The sequence below is a fragment of the Lynx canadensis genome, chromosome C1, assembly GCF_007474595.2.
Source record: "Lynx canadensis isolate LIC74 chromosome C1, mLynCan4.pri.v2, whole genome shotgun sequence".
NCBI lineage: Eukaryota > Metazoa > Chordata > Mammalia > Carnivora > Felidae > Lynx > Lynx canadensis.
Window position 1 is genome coordinate 102,286,651 of NC_044310.1, and position 26,257 is coordinate 102,312,907.

At 39.3% G+C, this 26,257-nt stretch overlaps 1 protein-coding gene across 2 annotated transcripts in view; it reads right to left on the reverse strand.

Annotated features, from left to right (window-relative positions):
- NOTCH2 (notch receptor 2) overlaps positions 1-26,257 on the reverse strand; it is a 164,856-nt gene that overhangs the window by 122,078 nt on the left and 16,521 nt on the right. For both annotated transcript variants that reach the window (XM_030328181.1, XM_030328182.1), the window contains exon 2: positions 1,322-1,403. In XM_030328181.1, coding sequence (XP_030184041.1) covers positions 1,322-1,403 — 82 coding nt within the window. The remainder of the gene's footprint in view (positions 1-1,321; positions 1,404-26,257) is intronic.

Genomic DNA, 26,257 nt, shown 5'->3' on the forward strand with positions numbered 1-26,257 from the left:
CATTATCAATTACATAAAAAATTTCATTTCCAGTACTGTCTTTATTCCAATCCAAACAACCTATGGTTAAACTTTACCATCATCACCACTTAAAATATTGTCGCTCAGGTGAAGAGTATGTTTCCTGACCTGCAAGAATTCTTTTTTTATAACATGAAAGAACTTAGATCCAAGGGTCAGAATGGACTTGATTGGAACATTGTCATTATTATTTTTATGGTATTCAATTAAATATCCAGAGAAGAAATAAAAACATGTTGGATAAGGTCATTTAAAATGCTTAGCAAGCAAGTACTGCTACCAAAGCACAGAACAAAGATACAGCCCATACAAGTGTTAAAGAAAATAAAAGTCCTATTATCAAATCTTATTTTCCATGATATAAATAAAACGAATACATTCTCCTGTTAAAAATTTTCAAATGAGCTGGATGGAAAAGAGGAGCTATTTATGAGATAATCTCACAGGCCTCCTCAAATCAACGAAAAGCATAAACTAGGTGGTTGGAGAAAAAAGAAAAACTGCTCCTAAGAAACTAGCCTACACTCCCTAGTACTGTTCCTGACTCTTACTCTTTTAAACCCCTATAGTGACATTCTCCACAGCACCTGCTTTCTGTCCCATCCCTGCAGGTGTATGCATCCTTCTCACAGTCTCTCTTTCTGAACTGGACTTTTTTACACCAGAAAAAATAGTTTTGCATGGCTATAATATTCACTTACACTAGGCAGAATTAAAGCTAGTATCAATTGTGGTTTGACTTAAAAACAAGATCATAACTAACGTGTTGAGGAGCGATTCTAGGAATGTACCCAATATACATTAACTAGTCACTCACTGAAAAGTCTTTTTCATAATGAAGAAGATAACGATGAGATAAGAAGTTCTTGTTAACCATTTATCTCACATCCACATCCTTCCATCCTCATTGCTCACAAAATTACACCAGAAAAGTTAGAGAACCAGTAACATTCACAGAAGTATTAAAAATAGAATTAGTGGGGTGCCTGGGTGGCTCAGTCGGTTAAGCATCTGACTTCAGCCCAGGTCATGATCTCACAGTTCATGAGTTTGAGCCCCGCGTCAGGCTCTGTGCTGACGGCTCAGAGCCTGGAGCCTGCTTCGGATTCTGTGTCTCCCTCTCTCTCTGCCCCTCCCCCACTCTCACTCGGTCTCTCGCTCCTTAAAAAATAAACGTTAAAAAAAATTTTTTTTAATAAAAAAAAAAAATAGAATTAGTAGGACCAAATCTTGTCCAGTGTGCTATTGAGGAAAAATAAAATATATAAACAGGGAAAAAAACAAACAGAGAAAAACTTACTTGCAGTATCCTGTACCATTGTGGTAGGTAACACATATTCCTTCATTTACACAGGGCTCATAGCTGTCCCGACACTGCAATGCTAAAAATAAAAACAAATGCATATTAGAAATAAGTCACTAATCATAACCCTCAGACAGCAAAGAAATGTTACCCAATCTAGGTCAACATCCGTTCCTATATCCGACCTGATCTGGGTTTCCCTTTAGAGGTTCAATCAGGTTTTCTTGTTTGCTTGCTTTGTTTTGTTTTTGTCCTTTGGCTTCTGGGGTCATAGGAGCATGGAAGCTCATCCTAGGAGTCTCTTGCTATAGTAACTGTTTTGTAGTCTTGAACGATGCCCCTAATTATCTGTGCCTCTATCTCTCCAGCTATTGCATCCCTATCTCCCAATGATACTAAGAAAATTAAAGCTCTAACATCCATGATATGCCATGAGCACCTTTAAGTTTGGAAACATAAGGATTCATCAATGAATATTTAGGAAGACCTGGGTAGATATCAGGTCACCATGATATTAATGAATTACCTAAGGCTTCGAGTGAAGTTTTAAAACAGGCCACTTTAATATGTAACAGAAATATCAACAAAACTCATTGAACAAACTGTAATTGAGAGCCTAGTATGTATGAGGCACAGTACTAGGATCCAGAGAGAAAGGGGAAGTGGAATACATAAGAAATGAATAAGACATAATCTCTAGCCTTAAAGGGCTCATACAAAGATGGGGAGTAGACCACAAATACAGATTATAAAGGAGGCGGGGGGTCAAAGTAAGGAAAATAAAAAGTTAAAGTTTTATACATGCAGATAAAACAATAACTTTCAAATTCTTAAACTCCAGTCCTTTTATAAGGCAACAAAAAGGGGCTTCACCACCACAATCCCTCCCCAAAAAAGACTACTCAGAAATAAACAGTAATAGTAGAAACTTTCACTGATTTCAGCCCGAAGAGAAGGGAGGCTACCCAAAGTCTACTACTCACTTGCTGGTTAACTACAATACCTTGATTGTTTAGCTTTCAGAGTTGGAATTTTCATCCCCAAAATCCTTATCATGAATCCTAATAACAATTGGAAAGGCAAGACAGAAAGCAACCTAGCCAAACAATAAAAATCAAAATTGAAGTTAATTAATTTTTCTGGAAGATTATTAAGATGTCCATTTCCTAGGGTGGTTATAAACCTGAAAGCAAAATTGAGAAGTCTCCACCTTTGAGTTTCCTCCAGCCATACTACTCTCTGAATAAACTGCTCAATATCAGAGGCTGTAGGCCTGCCCTGCTTGGGCATCAAAATCAGCTTCCTTTCAGGGTGCGGGCAGGCACAAGCTGCATGTTACAACAACTCCATTAACAATTACTGAGTAAGAACCCTCTATTTTCCCAGTAGTGTGACCAACGGATGGAACCATTTGAGGACATGTTTACAGAAATCTCATCCCTTAAAATAATAATATTTTAAAAATAGTAATAACCATAGCAGCTAACACACTGTACTTACTAAATATCAGATACTATTTTAAACACTTTGCACAGACTAATTCAATGCTCCCTACGACCCTATGAAGAAGTTAGTTTCATTATAACAGTTCCACAAAAAAGGTAAGTGACCTGCCTACCGCCACACCAGTGAGTTAAAGAGGCAGAACTTGAACCTAGGGAGTCTAGATCCTACAAGAGAGTCTGTGCTCTTAACTTCTGTGATACACTGCTTCCCAAACTCTGGCAGTTTTCTTCTCAGGATAGGCAGAACAGGTATCATTAGGCCCATTGACTAGAAAGTGGAGGCCAAGGAGGTGAGGTGACCTCCTCATGGAGCATCACACCACACTAGCTGTGCCAGTGCTGGGCCCGGGACCCAGGTCTCTTAGTGAGTCCAGCCCCATCTCTATGGCAGCCGCTGGGATCACACAGTCACTAAGCTGCAGCCTGAAGAGACAGATTCAGGAAGAGGGTCATCTTGTTGTCCATATCCCACTTCCCTGTAGGGCTCAAATGCTCCCTCTTCCCACACTGATAAGGCCAATGCTACAACTATAATTAAAACAGTTAATGTCAGGTTATTTCCTCCATACCAAAGTTCTCAAACTGTTTTTTTCATTCTCTTTAGACACTTTTATTAGTTTCAATGAGAACTTCCTGACTTTTTTCTATTTGCTTTTTTTCTTTAAATAAAAAAGAAACCTGTCAGTAGGAAAAGAATGTCCTGCAGGCAGGGAGCGGGCTAAGCTGCAGCCCTGTCCTCCCCCTGCAGGAGTCCGGGCGCAGGGGAGACTTGAAATCCTGCCTCCAGCACTCGCCTGCTGTCCTACTGCAAGTACAGCCCAACCTCACGGGGGCTCAATTTCCCCACCTGTAAACTACACTGGTGTGGACTAAATGCTTCTGAAGGTCTCCTGCGATCCAACAGTGACACCTCCCTCGTCAAAAGTATGTGAATGGCATACCTGGTGCCTGGAGAAATCTATGCAGAAGGACATTAAGGACCTAGCCACCCATGACTCAGAAAGCCACGGGTGCAAAAAAAAATTACAGTCTGTTCCTATTAAGTGTCCTGGCAAATCATTACAGTGACAAGTTCAGAGAAACACAAACAACCCAAAGTCAGTATGTGGCAATCCATCTAGCAAATAACTTTACAGCCTAGCCTTAGTGAACCAATCAAATTCAGTGACCAAAAAGGAGGTGGGCTTACAGGGCTAAAAATTAATGCCATCTGGCTAATCTTTAGGATCACACTACCTTGACCCTTTAACGTTTACTAAGCCATGGTGCTCAAAGTGTGCATCAGAGTCAACTGGAGGGCCTGCTGGACCCCAGCCCCACAGTTTCTGATTAAGGAGGTCTAGAAGGGGCCTGGGCACTTGCATTCCTAACAAGTTCCCAGGTAATAGTGATGTTAAAGTCTGAGGAACCATACTTTGAGAACTTTAAGGAATCCTCTAAGACTATACAATCCACTGGAGGTCTCAGGTAATCTAGACAGTAAGATGTTGCCTGAATAGACAAAAGAAAAATAAAGTAAAATTTGAGACTCGTGACTTTGCTTAGGAATAATCTGTAAATGAATAGTGTAATAATGTGCCATTCCAAGAGAAGTTAAAACTTTGATAATTTGAAAAAACTGCAGTGAGACCAGGAAAGATCTCATTTCAAAATTCAATTTGCCCTTCTTCCAATGTAAAACATTTAAATTTAACAGTGAAATTGAAAGCACCTTTGTATTTGTAGAGTAAAAAACAAACTGCTCAATCATACCCCATTTACAGAACAGATGCTTAAACTAATGTCTTAGTAGACTCAGAGAAATGAGTCACTCACAAAAAGGGTAACTTTTTCCAAAATTTTCATCTTAAGCCACAGTGATCACTCAATAAATACTGCTGACTTAAATCAATCTCATATACTGTATGTGTGTGCATGCATGCCTTCCTCCCCGCCAAAACGGGGTGAAAACAGGAGAAGCAGATTTCAATTTTATCATTCCATCACTTGGCAATGTGATACAAAATCTAGACACCAATTTCTAATTTTCACACATGTCCTGGGCAATGTATTTGGGGACTACGCTTCTAATGCTGAGAACACACTTACAAAGCATCTACTCCATGAGGTACTAGCCCAAATTCAGGGATTCCACGGTTAACAGAATAAAGTCCCTGTCCCCATGAAAAGGGAAAGAGAGATTATAAGTGAATAAATAAATAATGTCATTTCAGACAGTGGTAAGTGATAGATTCTGTTGGAAACAGAACCTGGATTTGGGAGACAGAGTAACTACAAAGGCTGGATAGGGTGACTAGGAAAGGCCTCTCTCAGAAGGTATCTTTGAGCCAAGATTTAAATGAAAAAGAACCATGAAGATGTGGGAAAGAGTAATCCCAAACAGAGAAAGAGCAAGTGTAAAGGCCGTGAGATGGGAATGAGACTGGTATTCCAGGTGCACGTGGCTAGCGACTATTTAGCAAGGCAGAGAGTGGTAAGAGGCAGGCAGGGATTAGACTCCCACTTCTGGTCTAAGTGTGAAGGTAAGTACTGCTTGGCTTTAAGCAAGGACAATGACACCATCAGATTTGTGTTTGAAAACAGTGACGATTGTAAAATGTTCCAGTGAGTGAAAGGTTTCTTTTTTACATATGTGTATATAAATTTACTCAAGTCTTCCCTTTTTAGAATAGGTTGAAGATATCCAATCTCTTAGCTCCCCCAAAATGGTAAGAATTTTATTCTAACCTCATCCAATCTCCCAGAAGCCCCACTTGCAAAGTGTTGGTCCAGCACTCTATAATCTACATTGACTTTCAGTTCTACTCAATTCTCAGAACTTACTCTCAGTTTGGCTTCAGAAGAACCAGACGAGAGGTCTATGCAGTACCTTCACACAATGCCATGGTTCACACTTCTTCCAGGGACAGGCCTTTTCTTACGTCTTCCAGTCTACACCTTCAGGCTCGCCTTCAAGACTGCAGCCCACCTTCCCTGCCCAGTGCCCTCCCACCACAGTAAATGCAGTCTCTCCCTGGGACGGATCACCACTGCCCTCCAGGCCTCTACCTACTTCTCAGCTTCCTCTGCTGCCACTTCCCTCCACCACCTACACTCTACTCACTCTTTGGAGGCCCAGCCCACCTCCTGCCTCCCCCTCATAGCCTCCGAGTCTTACGACATTGATAACTCACTCACAGTTTAGCCCTTAATTCTATACGGTCTTCTCTCTCTGCTTGTCCATGTTTAAGTTCCCAGAGGATAGAAGACCTTTCTTCTTTTCTATCTATTTGAGGCAATATAGTTTAATGCACCAGCATCTGAGCTTGGATTCTGGCTCCACCATTTACTATCTATCTCTGTATCCACTTTGTGCTTCAGTTTCTTCACCTATAAAATCATCTCTCAGAACCCTGGTAAGAAATAAATAAATTAACCACTTAAACAGCCTCGAACAATGCCTAATACATTAAGTAAGAACTCAAAAAAAACCTAGCTCACACAGTAGGTACTTAAATTCTTGGTAACTAAATGCATGATAAATGGTGCCTTTAGGGAAACCTGTTATATCAATCAAACCCTAGTTTAAACATACTGAGAAATCTAGAAAAATAGAAGGGCCCCAGGCAATTTAGGATGTAATATCATTAGGTGAAATAAATTCTTCCCAGTTGCCATCGATAACAATCTAATAAAAGACATACTGAACTACTACTACTACCACCACCAAAGAAAAGAAAAGAAAAAAAAAGCAGAGGTCACTGCTTAAAAAAAAAAAAAAAAAAAAGTATAGTACTGCAGGAATAAGAAGCCACTCACTAAAGGTACACACTATATATGAGCAAAAATGTCTTTCAATTTTAACATGGTTCTACTACTATTGTTTGAAGAACTTACTGTGAGCATGGCCTTTTACTAGGCATTGCATGGAAATCAAACAAATGAAACAATTCCTATCCTCACAGTCCATACAATCTAATGAAGGGAAGTTAGGGGTAGGGGCAAAGAGAATGTGATCTACCCAAATGACTCTGAGATAAATACAAACAAAATAAAACTTGTTTTTATATCTTTAGCAAACCCTCTTCATATCAATCTCAGGACCACCCTAAAAAGAGCCGCTAAGAAATACAACCCAAACCCTTGTTGTTTAGCACTGTGTAACTCAGTCCAGACAAGGTTCTAGTATCAATTCAAGTTTATTGGCCTTATTTGTCTATAAATACTACAAAAAAAACAGAATAAGCTGTCATTGATTTTGACCAGGTCCAGGGCTTCAGGAATCTGCCCATTTAGGGACTGGCCCAAGGTATCCTGACTTGATGAAACCTTCCTTAAGATTTCGTCTAGGCGTCTGCCTAGTTTTCCAGGGCTTTTCGGTATCATGCCAGCTACATATCATTGGTTTAAAAGCCTCCCTTTGTTTTACGAATCTCTAACATGAGTAATTAAGTCTGCACCCCAGCCAGTTGTAATCTGAGCAGCCTTCAATGTGTTTCACTTGTTGCATTAACATGTAATCGCTGTGAATTGGCATTACTTGTTGCTTTGTAGCCTCTTCAAATAAGCCTCTGTTGTCTATCTCACATGATTTTTTTTTTCCATATCCTGCTCCACTGGTCTGCAGTGTGGTATCTGTTTGTGTTTATATCCACTGCTCACTCAAAAGCCGTTTTAATATCTTAAATGGGTGGGGTTCCTAAAATATGTGAAGAGAAGGTATACAGGGCCTTTTGAATTTTCTCTTTAACGTTTATGCAAATTGAGTACCAGCATTTGAGAGACAAGTCCTCCGAGTTTATGCCCTAGGACCTTGGCTACAGCTAGCTGCTGCTGCTGCTTCAGGCACATGGTGTCTGGAAGAGACCCGGTAAGATGAACAAAGTAAAGTTTTCCAAAATGACTGCTTGCATTATTACCAAAAGTAGGAGAATTGAGGGCAGACAGACATCAGGGATTTGCAATAATTCTCATAGCACCCTGTGATTTCAAACAACAAACTTCCACTAAACTTTTTATTCCATTTTTTGGGATCAAGCCATGAAAAAAAAAAAATCCAAACAAACAGAAGTGCAGAAGCTTCAAATCCCAAGTGGTGCATTTAAATAAAAACAAAGTAGAGAAACATCTGTCTTCCTCTTTGAAATTCGTCTTGATTAAAAGGCAAATAAATACAACAAGGAAGATACCAGTTTTTATTTTCCTGATAGTGTTACAAGGATTTCTATGTCCTTTACAGGTATCATCTAATAGAAAATGTGTTTCCTATTTAAGAGATGCTAATACCAGACCCATAAAGATTGAGGCTTAGGCTATAGAGTTCATAGCAAAATAGTATTACTTTTCAAAAAGAGGTATACCTTGATTTAAGAAAATATAACCAACAGAAACTGAAGTTATAAATTACATAAGGGGGGGGGGTGGCTCAGTCGGGTAAGCATCCGAATTCAGCTCAGGTCATGATCTTGCGTCCTGAGTTTGAGCCCCGCATCCGGCTCTGTGCTGAAAACTCAGAGCCTGGAGCCTGCTTCAGATTCTGTATCTCTCTCTCTGCCCCTTCCCCACTCATGCTCTCTGTCTCTCTCTCTCTCTCAAAAATGAATAAACGTTAAAAAAATTTTTTTAATAAAAATAAATAAGTAAATAAATTACATAAGGGTGTTTTTGACATTACTAATGTAATATTCATTTTATAAAGATAACCATCCTAATGAGTTGATGAATCTAGAATAATCTTTTATTTTAAAAATGCCAATTTTGTCTATTTTATATTATTAGATTCACTGCAAAAAACAAAATCCATCAATATTTGCTGTGCTATACTGACATATACTATGCATTGTTATTTACTTTTTTATTGTCTTCTTAAAGACTGCAGAAAAATTTTCATTTATGAGTTAAATAAAATGAATAATTATAAAAATATATTTATAAATCAGATGTGGCCAATTTGTTAATAATCACTTCTCCACACATGTGCATTCTTTCACTTGGAAAATACTTCCCCTCCCTTTCTTCCTTATCCATCTAGCTTACTCCTACCTCGATTTCAAATCATAGATAAAACAATACCTTCCTTAAGAAGCCCTCAGAGACCCTCCAGTCTGATTTAGATGTTCCCCCTCTGTGCTCCCATTACATCCTAAGTAGATTTTTTTTTTTTTTAAGTGCTGGCTCACCTGTCTCTCTCCCTCATCTCGGTGCAAATTCCCTAAGATACAACTAGCTCATCTTTGTCTACCTGGGACCTAGCCCAGTGCTAGAACCGTAAACAGGTTCAGTCAATACTCAAGTTATTCAATGAACTATCTTTAACACAAAACCTATTAACAAAGTCAACAAGTCAACACCCAATTTGTGTTTAAAATGTTCTAAGGCCTCAATTTTAACAAGCATAGTGATCCCAAATGTGACTGTGCCTAATAATTCTGATATCATTTTGTATAAGCAGTAGAAAAGTAAAATGAGAAGGAAATAATGGTGCAAATTTCCTGGCCTTTAACAGGGAAGAGAAGTTGAGGAAGTGGAACCTTATTTTTCTAATCTTCACAAAACTAAACATATTTGGAAGTTCCTGCCTTAACATTTGCATGAATTAAAGATGCAGCTTCCCCCACTCTTCCCCATGAATCTTAAGCTATGTGTATTATGGTGAAGAATTGATTTAAGGGGTGCCTGAGTGGCTCAGTCAGTTGAACTGACTTGGTGTCAGCTCAGGTCATGATCTCACAGGTTCTTGAGTGTGAGCCAAGCCCCACGTCAGGCTCTGTGCTGACAGTGCAGAGCTTGCTTGGGATTCTGTCTCTCTCCCTCTATGTCCCCCTCCCTCCCAAAAAAAATAAATAAATAAAGTTTTAAAAAAATGAATTAATTTAAATGAGTTGAACAAAAGCCAAAGTAATTTACATCTAAACAGCAAATACAGAAAACATAGTAATAAAAATTCCAAGTGAATGGTAAGCTAAGATCATATGTTTTCATTATATAGTACCATTTTTCCCAAGTAGATTCACTAACACACATCCACAGAAAAATAAGCACCAATCTGATCCAAAGTAGACCTGATGTATTTCTTCACTATGAGCATCTAACCCTTTGGAAAATGACACTGATCAAAATAATTACAGGATTTATATATCCAAAAGGTTCATTCAGGATCTCAGTATAATAAAACCCAAGTGCAGGGGGCGCAGGGCGCCTGAGTGGCTCATTCAGTTAAGTGTCTGACTTTGGCTCAGGTCATGATCTCGCGGTTTTTTAGTTCGAGCCCCACGTCAGGCTCTGTGCTGACAGCCTGCTTCGGATCCTGTGTCTCCCCCTCTCTCCGCCCCTCCCATGCTCATGCTCTGTCTCTCTGTGTCTCTCTCTTGGTCTCTCAATAACAGATAAACGTTCAATTTTTTAATAAATACAAAATAAATAAAATAAAACCCAAGGGAGGAAGAAGCTGTATCAGATCTAGAAGTTAAATTATTCTCTATACAAATATATATATATATATAGTGATATATAGTGGTCAAAAAAGGCCAATCTGAGGAGTTATTCCATTGTCTTATATCTTCTATTACCTCCTCTGTTCTATGATGTATATCTGTTCTGTTATCAGAAACAAACTCAGCCTGTCACCAATTTCCTGTGCTTTTAGTAAATGCTCCCTTTTTAAAGCTTTTTAAAGACTATTTTGTTAAATACAGCTTCATTTTTTTTAAAAGCTCTTAATTTTAAATACATGCTTTTAAGTACCCTTGCTGGAAAAGAATTTTATAAATATATATAATCTTCTTGCTACCCACCCAAGAGAAACAAAAGTGCTCTTTTAGCTTAAATTGTTCAGAAAGCTTTTTAAAAGGAGCAGACAATTTCTATTGTTTGTTAATTTAGAGGTAGAGAACAAAATTATGTTAAAAATAAAAATGAAAAAACCTGAGATTGTTACATTTTATAAAATCATGGAGAATTCCCAAAACCAAATGGGGTAAATCCAGAGAACACCCTAGATTTCTTCATGGGTGTCTCTTCTGCAGCCTTTTTAAAACAACTTTGGTTGTAGCAATGAAGGCTACTCCCAAGAATCAAGTCACCAGAACACCGTAAACTGTCACCGTATGACAGAAAGTCTGAGTCCAGCATAAAGCACCTCTACGTGTTAAGCTAACTGTTCTGAAGCCAGGGGCCTGAAGAAGCTAAGATCGCAACACTTGGGTTATTTCTACATTATTATCTGGGTGACAGAGGTTCCACATCTTCATCCAAAACCACTACTCACCTGTGGACAATATTCAACTCAAAACTCCTGCACATATCACTGAGAATTGTCTAAACCCAAGAGCTCAAAAGGTCCTACCCAGAATATTCCAGATAAGCACAGAAACCTTCATTGTGAGGAAAATGTCTAAATGTGGAGATGGTAAATGTATACCATTCCCATTTCCAGGAACATGTCCGGGACAACAACCTTGGAACAGAGGAAGGTAGACACTAGGAAAATATCAAATCTTTATTAACTACTGAGGGAAGAAAAAAACATGTAATATAGCATCAAACTTTAATTTTTATTTAGTTTTATTTTCAATCGCTCCCTTCTTTTCACTTGTTTCTTCAAACACAGATCAATGTCAACTCACACCAACATAACTTGGGCCCCAGGGTCAACAGAAAAAAGTAACAATAATGTACACTTAAAGGTGTTTGATGAAGAGCTGATAATTTCAATGTTCAATCAGGTCCTCTTTAAAACCCCTCTCCTCTGACACACAAACCTTTCAACTACTCATATTCTGTCTTTACTGTGAGTGTAAGAATTTACCTCTAAGACTACTTAGGTTTCTATGGAGTAAAAACAGCCCCGCACACTGACAGTCACAATCTGCTGTGCAAATGGACATGGCCCTTCTTGTTCATCCAGTTGTTGCTGTGGATGCCCAAAGAAAGGCAGTAAAGACAGAAAATTTTGTCTACACTAATAAATGACCATACCAGAACTTGAAATTTCCATGTTTATTTTTTAAAAAGGAAGGAAACCTAGGTTTCTCCATTTGCAGCAACACCTGGCTTGGCAAACCCAAAATTTATGTTGCCTTCATGAAGGTCTTCTTAGTTCTAGAGAGGCCAACAGACTTCTCTTGTTTCAGCTTTAGTCCAGAGTTCTCAGAAAGAGCTACAGAAATAATGTAAACCTCAATATATTAAATTAAAATTGAGGGGATAAATCCTGTAAGGGGTGTTGACTTTCTGGAGCCCAATCTTCCTCAGTTCCTATGAATGAATCACAACTTCCTAGAGGAATTAAAAAAAAAAAAAAAAAAAAGGCAGATGTCCTAACCCACCACCCATTCCATCTGCTTTGCTGCCTTTCTCCTGCCTGGCAGCCCAGGGGGGGTTCCAGGAAAAGATGGATTTTGGACTGAACAATACCCATGCCATGTCTGTTCTACCTAGTTTCAACCCAGCTACGATGTTAGGCATATGGTAAATGTTTGAAAAATGCTTTCAAAGCCAAACTGTTGAAGGAGCAGGCCAGTTTTCTATCTCCCTCCAAAAGAACATAAACAAGTCCCTAATTTCCCACAAAAGAAGACAAAAATAAAATCTGCAAAATGATAGTTTATTCTAGCTTTCTAAGGTCAAGAAGACCTGGCAGAGGAGATATTTTCATCTCTTTTGTTTATCTCTCTTAAAATACTCTCCTTAGTAAAAATTCATTCCACTTTGGGGACATGGGAGTGATATTCATGTAGAACAAGAGGGATTTAAAAAGGGAGTTTTACCAGTTACACCACTCTAGCCCAGTGGGAATGTCCTTCCCACCGCCACCTCATCACATTAACAGGATTAAGTCCTTTGGAAAACCAGTATTAAAGCAAGTAACCCTGAGTTCAAGCAAAGGGACAAAGGATTTAAGCAAATGTGGTTATTAGGGTAGTGCTAGTGATTAAATAACATTTCTCCTCCTCCCTACCAAAGTACACATGACCTCATCGAGAATATGAAAACCAAAGCATTGTAATCACTTTGACTATAAGCCTGAATATAAATTACCATAGAAAGTCTCAAATACTTTGTTTTATATTAAAAAAGTCAAGTGAGTGGGGGAGAGGGGAAAGTGGGTGATGGGCATTGAGGAGGGCACTTGTTGGGAGGAGCACTGGGTGTTGTATGGAAACCAATTTGACAGTAAATTATATTAAAAACAAATGTCAAGTGAATCAAGTATCCTCCCTCTCTTTGTGATATGACTTTTGAATTAAGTAGAAAAAGTTCATAAATCTGCACAGAATGGGCTTCTATATGTGCCCTTCCAACACCACACACACACACACACACACACACACACACACACACAAACCCAAACCCAAATCAGCAAATTTCCTACAATACAATATCTTATGTAACTCTAATGATGTGAATTTCAGAAAGTAGCCAGCCATAGCCTAAGTTAGTTGGCTGGCCAGTGTCCTTCCAGTAAAATGAGAGTAACAAGCATCTGCTCTCCCTACAGATGGGAGTTGGTACTGACTTGGCAACATGCATTTAAGATTAACATCTCAACTTCCAAAGGGCAGGGATTTTTTAGCTGATTTCCATCCATGTTCCCTCACCCAAACCTACAAGTATTCTAAGACCAATGTGAACACTGGCCAAACAAATCAGAATGTCAGCTCCCAACTCTTGCTTTCTCGCCCCTGCTAAGTCTGACTTAAGACAATGCTACAATAAAAATACCTTCCTAGTTTACAAAACATTTTCATACAAATGACCTCATTTGATCCCTACAACAACCCTGTAAGGCATGCAAATTGGAAATAGCACCATTTACAGAAGAGGAAAACTGCAACTCAAAGAAATAAGGAACTTGACCAAAGTCATTCAAGTCAAGATGGCCAAGCCTGCACCAGAACAAAAGTCTTTTATCTAGCAGTCCAGCATCCTTCCACTCTCTACATCTGTTGAGATGCAGTCAGTGAAGCCTGATATCTACCCAAACCTACAAACCTCTATACTATAACATCCCCATGTAGATAAGCACCCACATACCAGCTATGTACATGAAAAACATTTATGCCAAAGACCAGCTAATGACCATATGCTTATCAAAAATAAAACTAAGACTAAGTTCCTAGGATAACAGGGGCCACCAATGCTTTATTTCAGAACCACTCTTCATGGACATGCCCTAACAAGGACTGACATACATTCATTAGTATCACTCCCACCTCCACAACAAAAGAACCCCAGTTTGGAAAACTTGCCAACTCTAGGATTCAATACACTGCTATGCATTATTTCTCAAGACAAACATAAAAACAAACTACCCTATGAGGTAAAAGAATGGGTGAAATTGTACCGAGTTTTTCCTTTGTAAAATTGTAACTACATACCATCTTTCCTCAAGCACAGAGTAGTATCAAGAAGCAAAAGGAAATTATGGAACCAGATCATAAAAATGATCACATCTTATATGTTGACAAGATTTTACTCTTAAGAAGGGTGGAACTCTATTAAAAGTAGGTGACCCATCATCATTTAATCAAGTTACCCAAATTCAATTTATCAGAAATAAATTCCTCCAGAGAACACACTATAGTTAAGCTAGTGAAACTGAACCTTTAAACAGAAAAAGTGTGGCCTGCTAGTCAGAGAAGGCATGTAATAACTAATGTGGCAAACCGAGAATGCCATAAGAGACAGAATATTTTCTTCATCTGGTCTGCTTCTCTCCAATTAAAGGAATCAACTGAGAGGGGAAAAAAGACAAAAACTCACCTTCCCAAACCAAGGAATAAACTATCCAGACACATACCCTTAATCATACTGGATCCCACTTAAGGAAACCTTAAACAGCTCGCGGCACTGTTTTTCCACACATCTCAAAACACCAGACTCTTGTCTTCCAAAGTCAGAAGGATAAATTTCATCATTACAGTTTGGTATAATGTTCCACAAAATACTACCCTACTTCATGTCCACACCACTAAAAAACTTACAAAAATAATGACACGTTAAAATAGACTGCTTTCCTGTTTCTCTTGTAACTTTTTTTTAAAGGATATCTGACACCATATACCAACTCTGACCCATGAATTGGTAGATGAATTCAAAATAAAACTTTAAAATACAATTGGTCTACAATGAATAATATACTTTCCACAAATAAATACTCCGTCAAAATTCAGAAAATCTGATACAAATCTAAGGAGAAAATGGATTTTTGAAAAGTATTGAGCAAAAGGAAAACTAGCTATAATTGAAAAAGAAATGAAAGGCAACTTTTTTTGCATGTAAGCCTCACTTCTGAAATAAAAGTTGTCTTTGCTCAGCTGGAGGAAAACCACAAGACTTGGAATAACTCACTTAAAGTACTGTCCCTCCTTATGTTAAAATGACACTGTTGACTCACCCTCAATAGGACATGTGCTTGGTTTAACTCGTTTTTCCAGTAAGAATAATGAAATGAGCTGCTCTTATATTGAAATGATTTTCATCCTTATGACTAAAAAAATATTTGGAAATACCTACAAATATAGAATACATGTCCCTGAGTTTGTCTGGCTCTGCTGTGTGGCCAAAGTGAGTTTTATCCCTCTCTAATTTGCTCTCCAGTCTCTCCACAAATGATGACCAGTGTTACTCCTTTTTACTTCATTACAAAAATGGTAATTTTTGTACTTCATTACAAAAATGGTAATTAGAATTACCAAAATAATCTTTCACTGCATTTACTCAGTACATCTCTGTCTCAGCTAATCCCCACAGTCCTGGGCTTCCAAATTCTGAAATGACCAAATTCATTTCCTTTACTTCTGATTGCAAGTCTTGCTCAACTTTGGGGGATACTGCAGAAGGCCTACCACACAACAACCCTCACATAGTACCAATATCATTCACCAGCACTCCATAGCAAAGTATGGCATATTGTCCATTCTACTGCGGCCAACAGAGCAATAAACTTGTTCTCCAGTTAAGACTGAAGGAATTTTTTTTAAAAATCAGCAAACGTTAACAAGCCCTAATGTGAATTATGAGGTTAATCACTACAATGGTAGGGAGAGAAGTCTTTTTATTTAAAAAAAAAAAAAAAATTTTTTTAATGTGTTTATTTTTGAGACAGAGAGAGACGGAGCATGAGCAAGCAGGGGAGGGGCAGAGAGGGAGGGAGACACAGAATCCAAAGCAGGCTCCAGGCTCTGAGCTGTCAGCACACAGCCCGACACAGGGCTCAAACTCACAGACTGTGAGATCATGACCTGAGCTGAAGTCGGATGCTTAACCGATTGAGCCACCCAAGAGCCCCGGGAGAGAAGTCTTAAAGACATCGAACAAGGGTTTTGCACCAACACAGACCAAGAAAGGGAAAGTTGTGGGGTGCCAGGCTGGCTCAGTCCGTGGAGCATGAGACTCTTGATCTCAGTCCTGAGTTCAAGCCCCAGGCTGAGGGTAGGGTTTACTTTAAAAAAAAAAATTCTTTTTTAATTGAAAACAAGGGGGGGAGGGGGTCCATTTCCCTTAAATCAAAAACACCATTTTTTTCTCAAAAAAAGGATTCAACTTAATTCACATACATCCTCCATTCTTACATAATCAACTCTGGAAAGATCACTTTTTAATTCAAAACTTACATTCAAAAACTATTTTGCAGAGGGATATTAGAAATATTGGGTGTAGTTCAGTTGGTTAAGCATCCAACTCTTGATTTTGGCTCAGGTCATGATCTCATGGTCCATGAAACTGAGTCCCGTGTGGGGACTGATCCCCCTGCTTGGGATTCATTCATATTCTCATTCTCTCTCTCTCTCTCTCTCTCTCTCTCTCTCTCTCTCTCTCTCTCCCTCTCTCTTCCCCTCCAACACACTCTCTCTCTCCCAAAATAAATAAATAAACTTTAAAAATAAGAAATATTGGGAGTGAAAAATAATATGCTTAATGAAAGAACCAATAGCTTTGACATTAAACTCTTCAATTTTCATTCTGGACCAGTAGTCTGCTAACTGAGACGTGTGTATCCCAGAAGTGGAGGGGTGTAAGGCCATCCCTTGGGGCATCATAAGCACTTTAATCTACACATGTACAGTCTAAAACCCATATAATTAAGCTTTACTAGGAGTTAACATATGCATGTATGGTTTAATAGCTGTACATACATATAATTTGAAAATATTTATTTACCTACTTGGAGGAGCGGGTCCATGCTAAAAAAAAAAAAAAAAAGTTTTTCTCAGGCCATAAATTTTATTGAAAGTTTGGAGGTTCTTAAACTGAGGGTTGATGGGGGGTGGGAGGGAGGGGAGGGTGGGTGATGGGTATTGAGGAGGGCACCTTTTGGGATGAGCACTGGGTGTTGTATGGAAACCAATTTGTCAATAAATTTCATATATATAAAAAAAAAAAAAAAGAAAATTTGGAGGTTCTTGTTTTACCCCCACATTTCACAAACTAGGACACACATAGCCCAGCGGGTACATAGCATTTGAGGGGAAATGCAGATAAACCTGGTACATGTTCTTAGTGCCTCTATTTCATTCACTCTAGAGTAAGTGACAGTCATTCTTTCCTGTAATGAGATGCTTTGGAAGACAACTCTGGTGAACACATCTTAGAATGAAAGGGGCCACAGACTGATGACCTAGGTACTCTGTCTGCTCTCTATCATCCAGCCATATGACTGAAGGCCAACCACCTCACCCCTCCAGGCCTTTTTAGGCTCCTTCTCACTCAAATTTTATGATTCACAAGTTAAGGTTTTCATCCTATCCTTATGTATTAGCCTCTCCTCCCCATCAATCTCCATCCCTGCCTCCCTCCCCAATGAGGCCTTGACTTTGCATTTCCTCGGCTTCCATCAACCATTAGTAGGATGCTAAAAGGCACTTGCTGGAAGGGTCTGTAAGCATTCTCAAGTTATTTTCAAGTGTCTCCCATTACTCCTGGACAGACTGTAAGTCCCTTGGTATAAAGTGTTGGGGCAGCATTCTATAGGAGGACCTACCATAGATCACCACCTGATCATGCCGAGAATCCACAGCCCTGCCCTCATGCAAATCAGCAATGTACTGATTTTAGGGGGGAAAGCATTAGGAACCTAAATTACCCACATAATGAAGGTATATGGTCTAGAGAAGAAAGGAAGAAAAGGAAAAAAAAGGAAAGGAAAGGAAAGAAAAAAGAAAAGAAAAGAAAGAGAGCGATCTGAAACCATGCCTAGACAAGCTAGGCTATGAGGAAAATAGCTCTGAACTCGGCAGGAACAAAATGAGGAACTGGGGACAGCATAGAGAAGTGTTAACTCATGCTGGTAGGATGCCCCCTCTCACTCCAAACCACTGAGTTCATGGCCCAGCCATGGCTACCCTGTCAAAATAATTAGTAATCACACAAGTGAATATAAGCAACTTGTGTGGAGCTTGGACTGTTAGTTCATATTATTATCCTCATCCCGTCAAGTATACCAGAAATTAACAGGACAAATGCTACATCTTCATCTGCAGGCTTTGGGGGTTTCGTGGCACAATTTCCACCTACCCAGAACAGAAGGACATTCAACTTCCCTTTTCAGGTTTTGTCAACATCTCTAAAGGTTCCATGGCATATTTCCATCACGTGAAAAGATAAGACTCAATTCCCAGGCAATAGAGTGCACTTTTAAGGAAGCAGCATGATGTGAGAAAGGAAGCAGTGGACCAGGGGCTAAAAACTCAGATATCTGGTCTGTGTACTCCACTGACTATTCTGTGCCCTTGAAAAATCACTTACTTTTCTAAGGCTTAAATTTTCTAATCTCTTTTTCAAAAATGATGATTAGATGATCTATGGTCCCATAGCCAATGAAGCAGTAGTTTGTAAACTTTTTTTTTACTGTTATCTACAGTAAGAAATATATTTTAAGTCAGAACTCAATATTCACACATACACATACACAGGAAAAAAAATTTCAAGAAACAATGCCTACCCTATGTGACATTTTCTATTCAGTTCCAATTTTCCCCAAAAAGTGCTGTTTGAGACCTACCAAATCATGCCCCACTAGTGGTCATAATGTGCAGTTTAAAAACCTTGGACTAGAGCACTGAAGTAAAGTACAGACTTGCAATAAGACAGACCTAGCTCCACCTTGCTGTATCATCTTGGGTAAGTCACCAACCTCTTCAAAATTCATCTTTTAGATCAAGATGAAAACACCAGGGTTGTTATAACATGGGATAATAAATGTAAAGCACTTAGCTACATTATTTCTGACATAGAACAAGTACTCAATAAAAAGTTGTGATGAGGGGCACCTGGGTGGCTCAGTCGGTTAAGCGTCCAACTTCGGCTCAGGTCATGATCTCACAGTTTGTGAGTTTGAGCCACACATCCGGCTCTGTGCTGACAGCTCAGAGCCTGGAGCCTGCTTTGGATCCTGTGTCTCCCTCTCTCTCTGTTCAGAGCTCACGCTCTGTCGTTCTGTCTCTCTCTCAAAAATAAACATTAAAAAAATTTTTTTAAGTTGTCGGGATGATTAATAATATCAGTGCTATTATTATGAAATTCAAAGATTCCAAAAGAAAGTAAGATAAGTGGAAGGGAGCTAGGAGAAGGGGCAGGTTCACCTGCAAGCATCAAGAAACAGCAGAACTGATATCAAGTTAATCCCAGCCTGTGCTCATTGAAATTCCACAAAGGGATTTTTGTGTGCTTTCTTCACAGTATCCCCTAACAACTATAACAGTGGCTGGCACATAGTGGACACTCACATACTTGTTGGATGAATTAATTAATACATCTGGAAGCTCACCTCTGTGCACTGGAAGAGCAGTGAAAAGATCCCAGCCAGCCTGCATAGTTCCCTCTGCCCCCAAACTCAAAACACCTAATGTTGCTTTAAGCCAGTCGTTCTCAAAGTGTAATTTCCAAAACAGCAGGAGCATCTGGGAACTTGTCAGAAATGTGAATTATCAGGTCCCAATCCAGGCCTACAGAATCAGAAACTCAAGGGATGGGCCCTGGGCCCAGCAATCTGTATTCTAATAAGCCTTCCAAACTTGATGCATACTCAAGTTTGAAAACCACGATTCCAAACTGTGATGGCTTGGAACCTTACAGCAATCCCAGGGGGCTGTACGTACAACCAAAGGGACTCCTGCAAAGTTCATTAGTCATAGGAACTAGTTACTCATCTAGTTCAACCAAGACTCTTCAGAGCCAGCTACAACCTCCAAGAAGTTCCCAAGAATGGCTTCTCCTCTTTTGCTTCTCCTTAGCTCACCACTAGAGCCTAAAGTGGACAAAACAAAACAAAAACAAAAACCCTTTGGAACAACTACTCTAACATTCAGCACAAGGCCTAACTCTTAGAAGGAATACAAAACATACTTTTTTTTTTTTTTTTTTTTTTTTGAGAGACAGAGAGCATGAGCATGGGATGGGAGAGGGGGGAGAAAAAGAGAGAGAGAGAGAACACCCCAAGCAGGCTCCACCCCCAGCACGGAGCCCGATATGGGGCTCAGTCTCACCCGTGAGATTGTGACCTGAGCCAAAGTCAAGAGTTGGACACAACTGACTGAGCCACCCAGGCGCCCCACAAAACCTATTTCTTAAATGGCCTCTTAGCTAAGTACATTCCCTGGGCCCACACTGTCCCATACCAACACTTGTGTGCCACAGGCTCGGGACGCTTTCTGAAAATCTACGTTTGTTCTCAAGAAGTTCTCAAGACTCGGGGCGCCTGGGTGGTGCAGTCGGTTAAGCGTCCGACTTCAGCCAGGTCACGATCTCGCGGTCCGTGGGTTTGAGCCCCGCGTCAGGCTCTGGGCTGATGGCTCAGAGCCTGGAGCCTGTTTCCGATTCTGTGTCTCCCTCTCTCTCTGCCCCTCCCCCGTTCATGCTCTGTCTCTCTCTGTCCCAAAAATAAATAAACGTTGAAAAAAAAAATTAAAAAAAAAAAAAAAAAAGTTCTCAAGACTCACAGCCAGTCCGCACACAGCAACCCTGGCACTGAAACTGTACGGCACTGCCCTACCAATACCTACCTCACATTTGACCACTTGCCAAAATCAATGAGAACCAGTGAAGCATCCATCTTGTACACAAACACATGCTTCAGAAAGATAATCAAATATTAATATCCAAAATTAAAGTCTGTGATGTTAATAGATCCAAGAACACAACTGTATCACTAGATTGAGTCTGTTCCTTCAGAAAGTCATAGAAAAGCTCACTAATTTCTATAAAACCTTAATTTTCCAAAAGCCACCTTAGTCAGAAGCTCTGCAGTGCCATCAGACTCTAGTTAGAAACAATTAGAATTATGGATAACCAATGATTTTTATCAAAAGGCAGGAAAACATAACAATTTTTTTTCCATTCTGAAAGGACTGCTAACATACCTTCCAAAGGCAAGGAAGTACCTTTTAAAATCAGGAAGATTCCATATTTCTGCCAATAAAATAATGATGCAGTTATACACACGAGACAGAAAGAAGACCTGGCCTTGGTGCTCCAGCCAGCCCTGGTACTTGACAGCACGGCTACTGATTAGGTCTCAGAGAGAGTCTCTGTCGCAGCCTCCAGAAATGAACACATGGTCTTATAAAAGATATGATGCCCTTGAAAGTGCTTTGCAAACTATTAGATAGTATCTTCTCAACATGCAAATTTATTCCTGTGAACCGATTCCTTCCCTCCCACTCAGTCACCAAAATGATTTATATTAGAAAGTGCTCATAAGTGGTTTGACAGCAGTTGTAACAAAAAATGTAAACTAGAAAAGATACTGAACACTTCTGTATACATACAGTAGCATGAAGCCAGAGACATGAAGGCTTTCAAATGCAAAGAAATGGGTTAGAAAAATGACCCATCATACATTGGCCTTTAATGGTTTCGGCAAAAATTAGAGCTAGAAAGACATGCCATTTAAGACAGAAAATGAATGACAAACAACAAATAACGTAAGATATTCCAAAAGCTCACAAAAGGATATATTTAAAGAGAAGTTTGGGAACAAAGAGCTAGGGAGGGCTATGTTTCTGTCAGGTTTGACTTATCCTTTGCTATGGGTACACTGTCTTTTCATGTGGCCCCAAAGAAATAGTTGAGCCATGATTGTTGTTGATAATGACGAGCAGATGCTGATGGGATGATTGCACATCAACAGTTCTCAGACTCAGGTCTTGTGTAATTGGGTGTGTCGATCTATGTCACTCCACAGATGGTTATTAAACTAGTTACAACTTCCCTAAATCTTTTCACTAGACCTGAGCAACATTTAGATAGCTATTCCTTGCCAACTGGGAATAGGCCCTATTGTAAAAAAAAAAAAAATTTATGAACAGTTCCAAGGTCTATTCTCCCTCCTGAAAGGCACACACACATGCATGCGCGCACACACACGCACACGCGCACACACACACACAGTAGGGATGTTTGTTTAATTCAAATTCCAAGCTATCAAATTTGAAATTTAACACTTTACGAAAACCATGAATGTTCCTTTACTGCAGTGAACATTACAAGTCCATTAATTTCAAACTGTCATGAAGAAAAACTGTAATCAATCCCCAATTTTCTATGAACAAATTATATGCATTTTGGATAAGCTATGTACCTCAGAAGCAAGACTGCTATCAGTGCTATCAAAGCTCTCCTCAGGTGATGGGAGAATGGGGAATCCTAGGTCTCAGGATATACAACTGCCAAATTCTTCCTCATGAGAAAGGTACACGGCGATGATGTGGCTAGATGACAGTGGCCTTCACCAAGGAAGCTCCCAGCTGGCCACAGGGCATGGCCAAAGCTGGACTCCTGGGCCAAAATGGTCCACTTGACATTTTCTTGATACAGAGGTGTCAAACCTTCAACCAGTTGGCCAATTTGGTGGAAAGCTTTCCTACACTGTACACCTGAAGAAATATTTGGTGAGATGGCTCCCCTCAATAAAAAGCACAACTTGTGAAACGCATTCTGTGGAAAGGCAAGTATACTTTCATATACTAAGAGATGTAAACAAGGCAGAGACTCATACAAATTATTAACCTTAGATTAATAAGCTAAACTGAAGTGCCATATGAGAGTTTGATCATTTTTCTTTTCTTCCCTATGAACATTTGACAGACTTAAAAATTTTAGCCATCATGCATTTTGTTCCCTGAAATATATCAGTTACACTTCCCACAGAAGCCAACTACGCATTTCCTCATGGGTGTACGTGTAAAACTACCATAACAAAACATTCTCTATTTCCTCATTTTGATTGAAAAGAAAGAAGAAATGCTAAAAGGCACTTACATAAGTGACGGTGCAATACTGACACACCTATCTGTATTCACGATTCACACTCTGCTCAAGTTAAGGAGAGAACTGCCCAGAGCTATGAAATAAAATTACATTGAGAAGGCCAGGCTTTGTGCTCTTGAGACAATTTAGGGAAACTTTAAGGAACAGGAAAGTCACTTCGGGCCACTCAGGAAGAGCTAAGGCTTGAGACATTAAAAACAGCTGAGGAAAAACACTGAGAAACAGACATCAGAGCACATGAAATGCATGTAAATTAACATGACATTATGGACCCACTGGCAGAACATATGGCAGTTGTGCTGGGCTCAGCTGAGTCAGCCACACTCTCCTGCCTATTTCACTTTGGATCAACATCCTGTATAGGTAACAGCAACAACTGGTGACTACAGGCACAGAATAGCTTTAACAAAACCTAACTGATCCATCTGGGGAAAGAATTCTCAGCTCCTGCTTCGTTGTTGTCATGCTCTGACACAGCTCATCATACAGAAAGGAAGAGAATCCTTTCCTATTTTGGTGAACAGAATTCAGATTTAGCTACATTATGCAGGAAGCACTGTGGTGTAATGAAACAAGAACTGCCCTAGAAATCAGAACCTGAGTTCTAATCCTGGCTTTGCCATGTGATCTACACTCACCATGTGATCTAGAGGAATTCCTCTGAGCTATCTGAGACTTACTATTCTCATCTGTAAAACTAAAATAATACCACCAGCCCTCCTTCCTTAGAAGACTTCATTTATGGCTCAAGTGAGATCATGTTTATAAAAGTGACTATAGGTGTGCCTGGGTGGCTTGGTCAGTTAAGCGCCCAACTTTGGCTCAGGTCACGATCTCACGGTTGGTGCGTTCCAGCCCCGCATCGGGCTCTGTGCTGACAGCTCGGAGCCTGGAGCCTGCTTCAGATTCTGTGTCTCCCTCTCTCTCTCTCTGCCCCTCCCCTGCTTGCATTCTCTCTCCCTCTCAAAAATAAACATTAAAAAATAATTTTAAAATGATTTTAATAAAAGATAAAGTGACTATAAACCAGAAAGCACTATTTAATGTAAAATTCCCAATCCAAAATCCTGTGAAACAGGAAATCCTCACCATCTAGCCCAGAAATGACAAAGAATTACATGATTCAAATGAGCTCACATACACGTATGTTACGAGACCAGTCCAAATGGGGTGGGATGTGTGCTGGACTGGTATAACCAACTTTGACATTTTTTAAAATTTCCCCACTGCTCTCCCAGTGCCTCAACAATGCTCAGGAATTACAAGCAAGAACGATAATCTCCTCGGCCTCCCCCAGCCTTCTCTGGCACAGAAATCCAACATAGGCCACTTCACATGCCTGATTAGATAAGCTTTCCCAATGCTGAAAACCAACTGCTTCTAACATTTCAAACCTGATTTCCATTAAGACTCAGGGGTGAATGATGGGAATAAGTACCAAGTAGATCCTCCTTATTGAAAGAGTTCTCCAGCTTTAATTTGAAATACTAAATAATTTTTTTTCTATGAATCAATTGCTTCTGAGGTGACGGGTGCAAGACACTGCAAACTTGCGCAGACAAAAGGTTAGAAAGGCTTTTAATTCACGCAGTTAATTTACAAATTGGAAATTACTGGACGGTAGTGCTTTTAGTCTGTTCTTTAAATGATCCATAATCTTGCCTTGGCAATGGAACAGAGTCTAAAGGGAATCCTTGAAAGAAACTGAAACAAGAAGGGCCAGACAAGTATGTCCAGATCCTATCTTCCAAAGCAGGGAATTACCATGTGGCTAATGAAGTTTAAACTATGAGCCCCCCACACTTGAGTGCCTACTTTGTGCCCAGGACCATGCGATTAAATATAATGTTTTTAATATCTGCAAATGATCCTGCAAGTTAGGTATTACTATTATTCCCACTACATAAATAAGGGAACTGAGACTTAGAGAAGTGGCTTGCCCAATATTCTTAACTAAGAATCAGAGCCAGGTTTAGCTGGCTCCCAAAACTCAACAGCTGTGCTAAAGCAAAAAATCACAATGTAGTGGGAAAGGGTATCTAAAGTCATTCCAAGAGATAATTAAAAATAAACAATCAACCTATACTGTCATTTATTTCTTTCATTACCCTTAATATCCCCGAGCATTCTATTCTCTCCTTCACCATTCAAGTGGCAGCTAACACAACTAAACCTTAAGGAGAAAGCCCAGTATGTTTGAGAGGACCCACATGTGTGAGCATGCATGTGAAGGGCTGTATTTTAAAACAGGATTATCTGGGATTATCTGTTGATGTCAAACACATTCTCTTATCTATTGGTACAGATGACTATTGATTTTCAGTAACAAAGGAGACAATAATAAGGAAAAAGTTCACAGAAAAGAAGAAAAACTGTGTGCTTTTTCTATAATGACATGTGTAGAAATGCTGCACACAGTTAATTTCAAACTTCCCAGGCCAAGATAGGTTAGTACTGGGTACTTTCAGTAGTTGGCTACGTCCATTGTTCATGTGCTGAGGCATTCCAATCATTTTACATGGTTTCTTACATCTCTTTCAAAATTAAGTAAGAATACATGTGCATGTGCACAGTCAAGAAAAAGCTATGTGTAACTAAAAAGGCTGCCACAAATATAATTCTGGATGGCCATTTTCAATCTTCCAAAATGTTCTTTATTAAGAAAAAAAAAAGCTACCCATTCATTCCTGATCTAATCTACTAAAGAATTTCTTTTAGGATCAAAATATAAAAGGCAAAGAAATGCTAAAAACTTTCCTTGGATTACAACAAACATAAATCCATTCTTCCCACTTAAAAAAAAAAAAGATTTAGAAAGGACTGCAAATCCTCAAACTGCAATTTTGAAGTATAATTCCTATATAATGCAAATGTTCACTCAGAGGTAAGATGTTAAGAATGGTAAAACTTAAGTCATTTTAGTACACAAAATATCATTAAATCCAAAGTTACACTGCCTGTGGGACTACCGGATTCCACCAAATAAATGGCATTACTTACAATGGGTTAACTGTGTGAGCTCTGGAGCTGGACAAGAGAAGTACCAATTGTTGGCATATACCGATGATTAGCTGATTGACCTAGATGACCATCCCTTAACCTTTCAGTAAACAGGAATCAAAACACCTACTGTAAGGACCAAAGGAAACAGGTAAAGTACTTTTACTAAGTACTGTCAAGC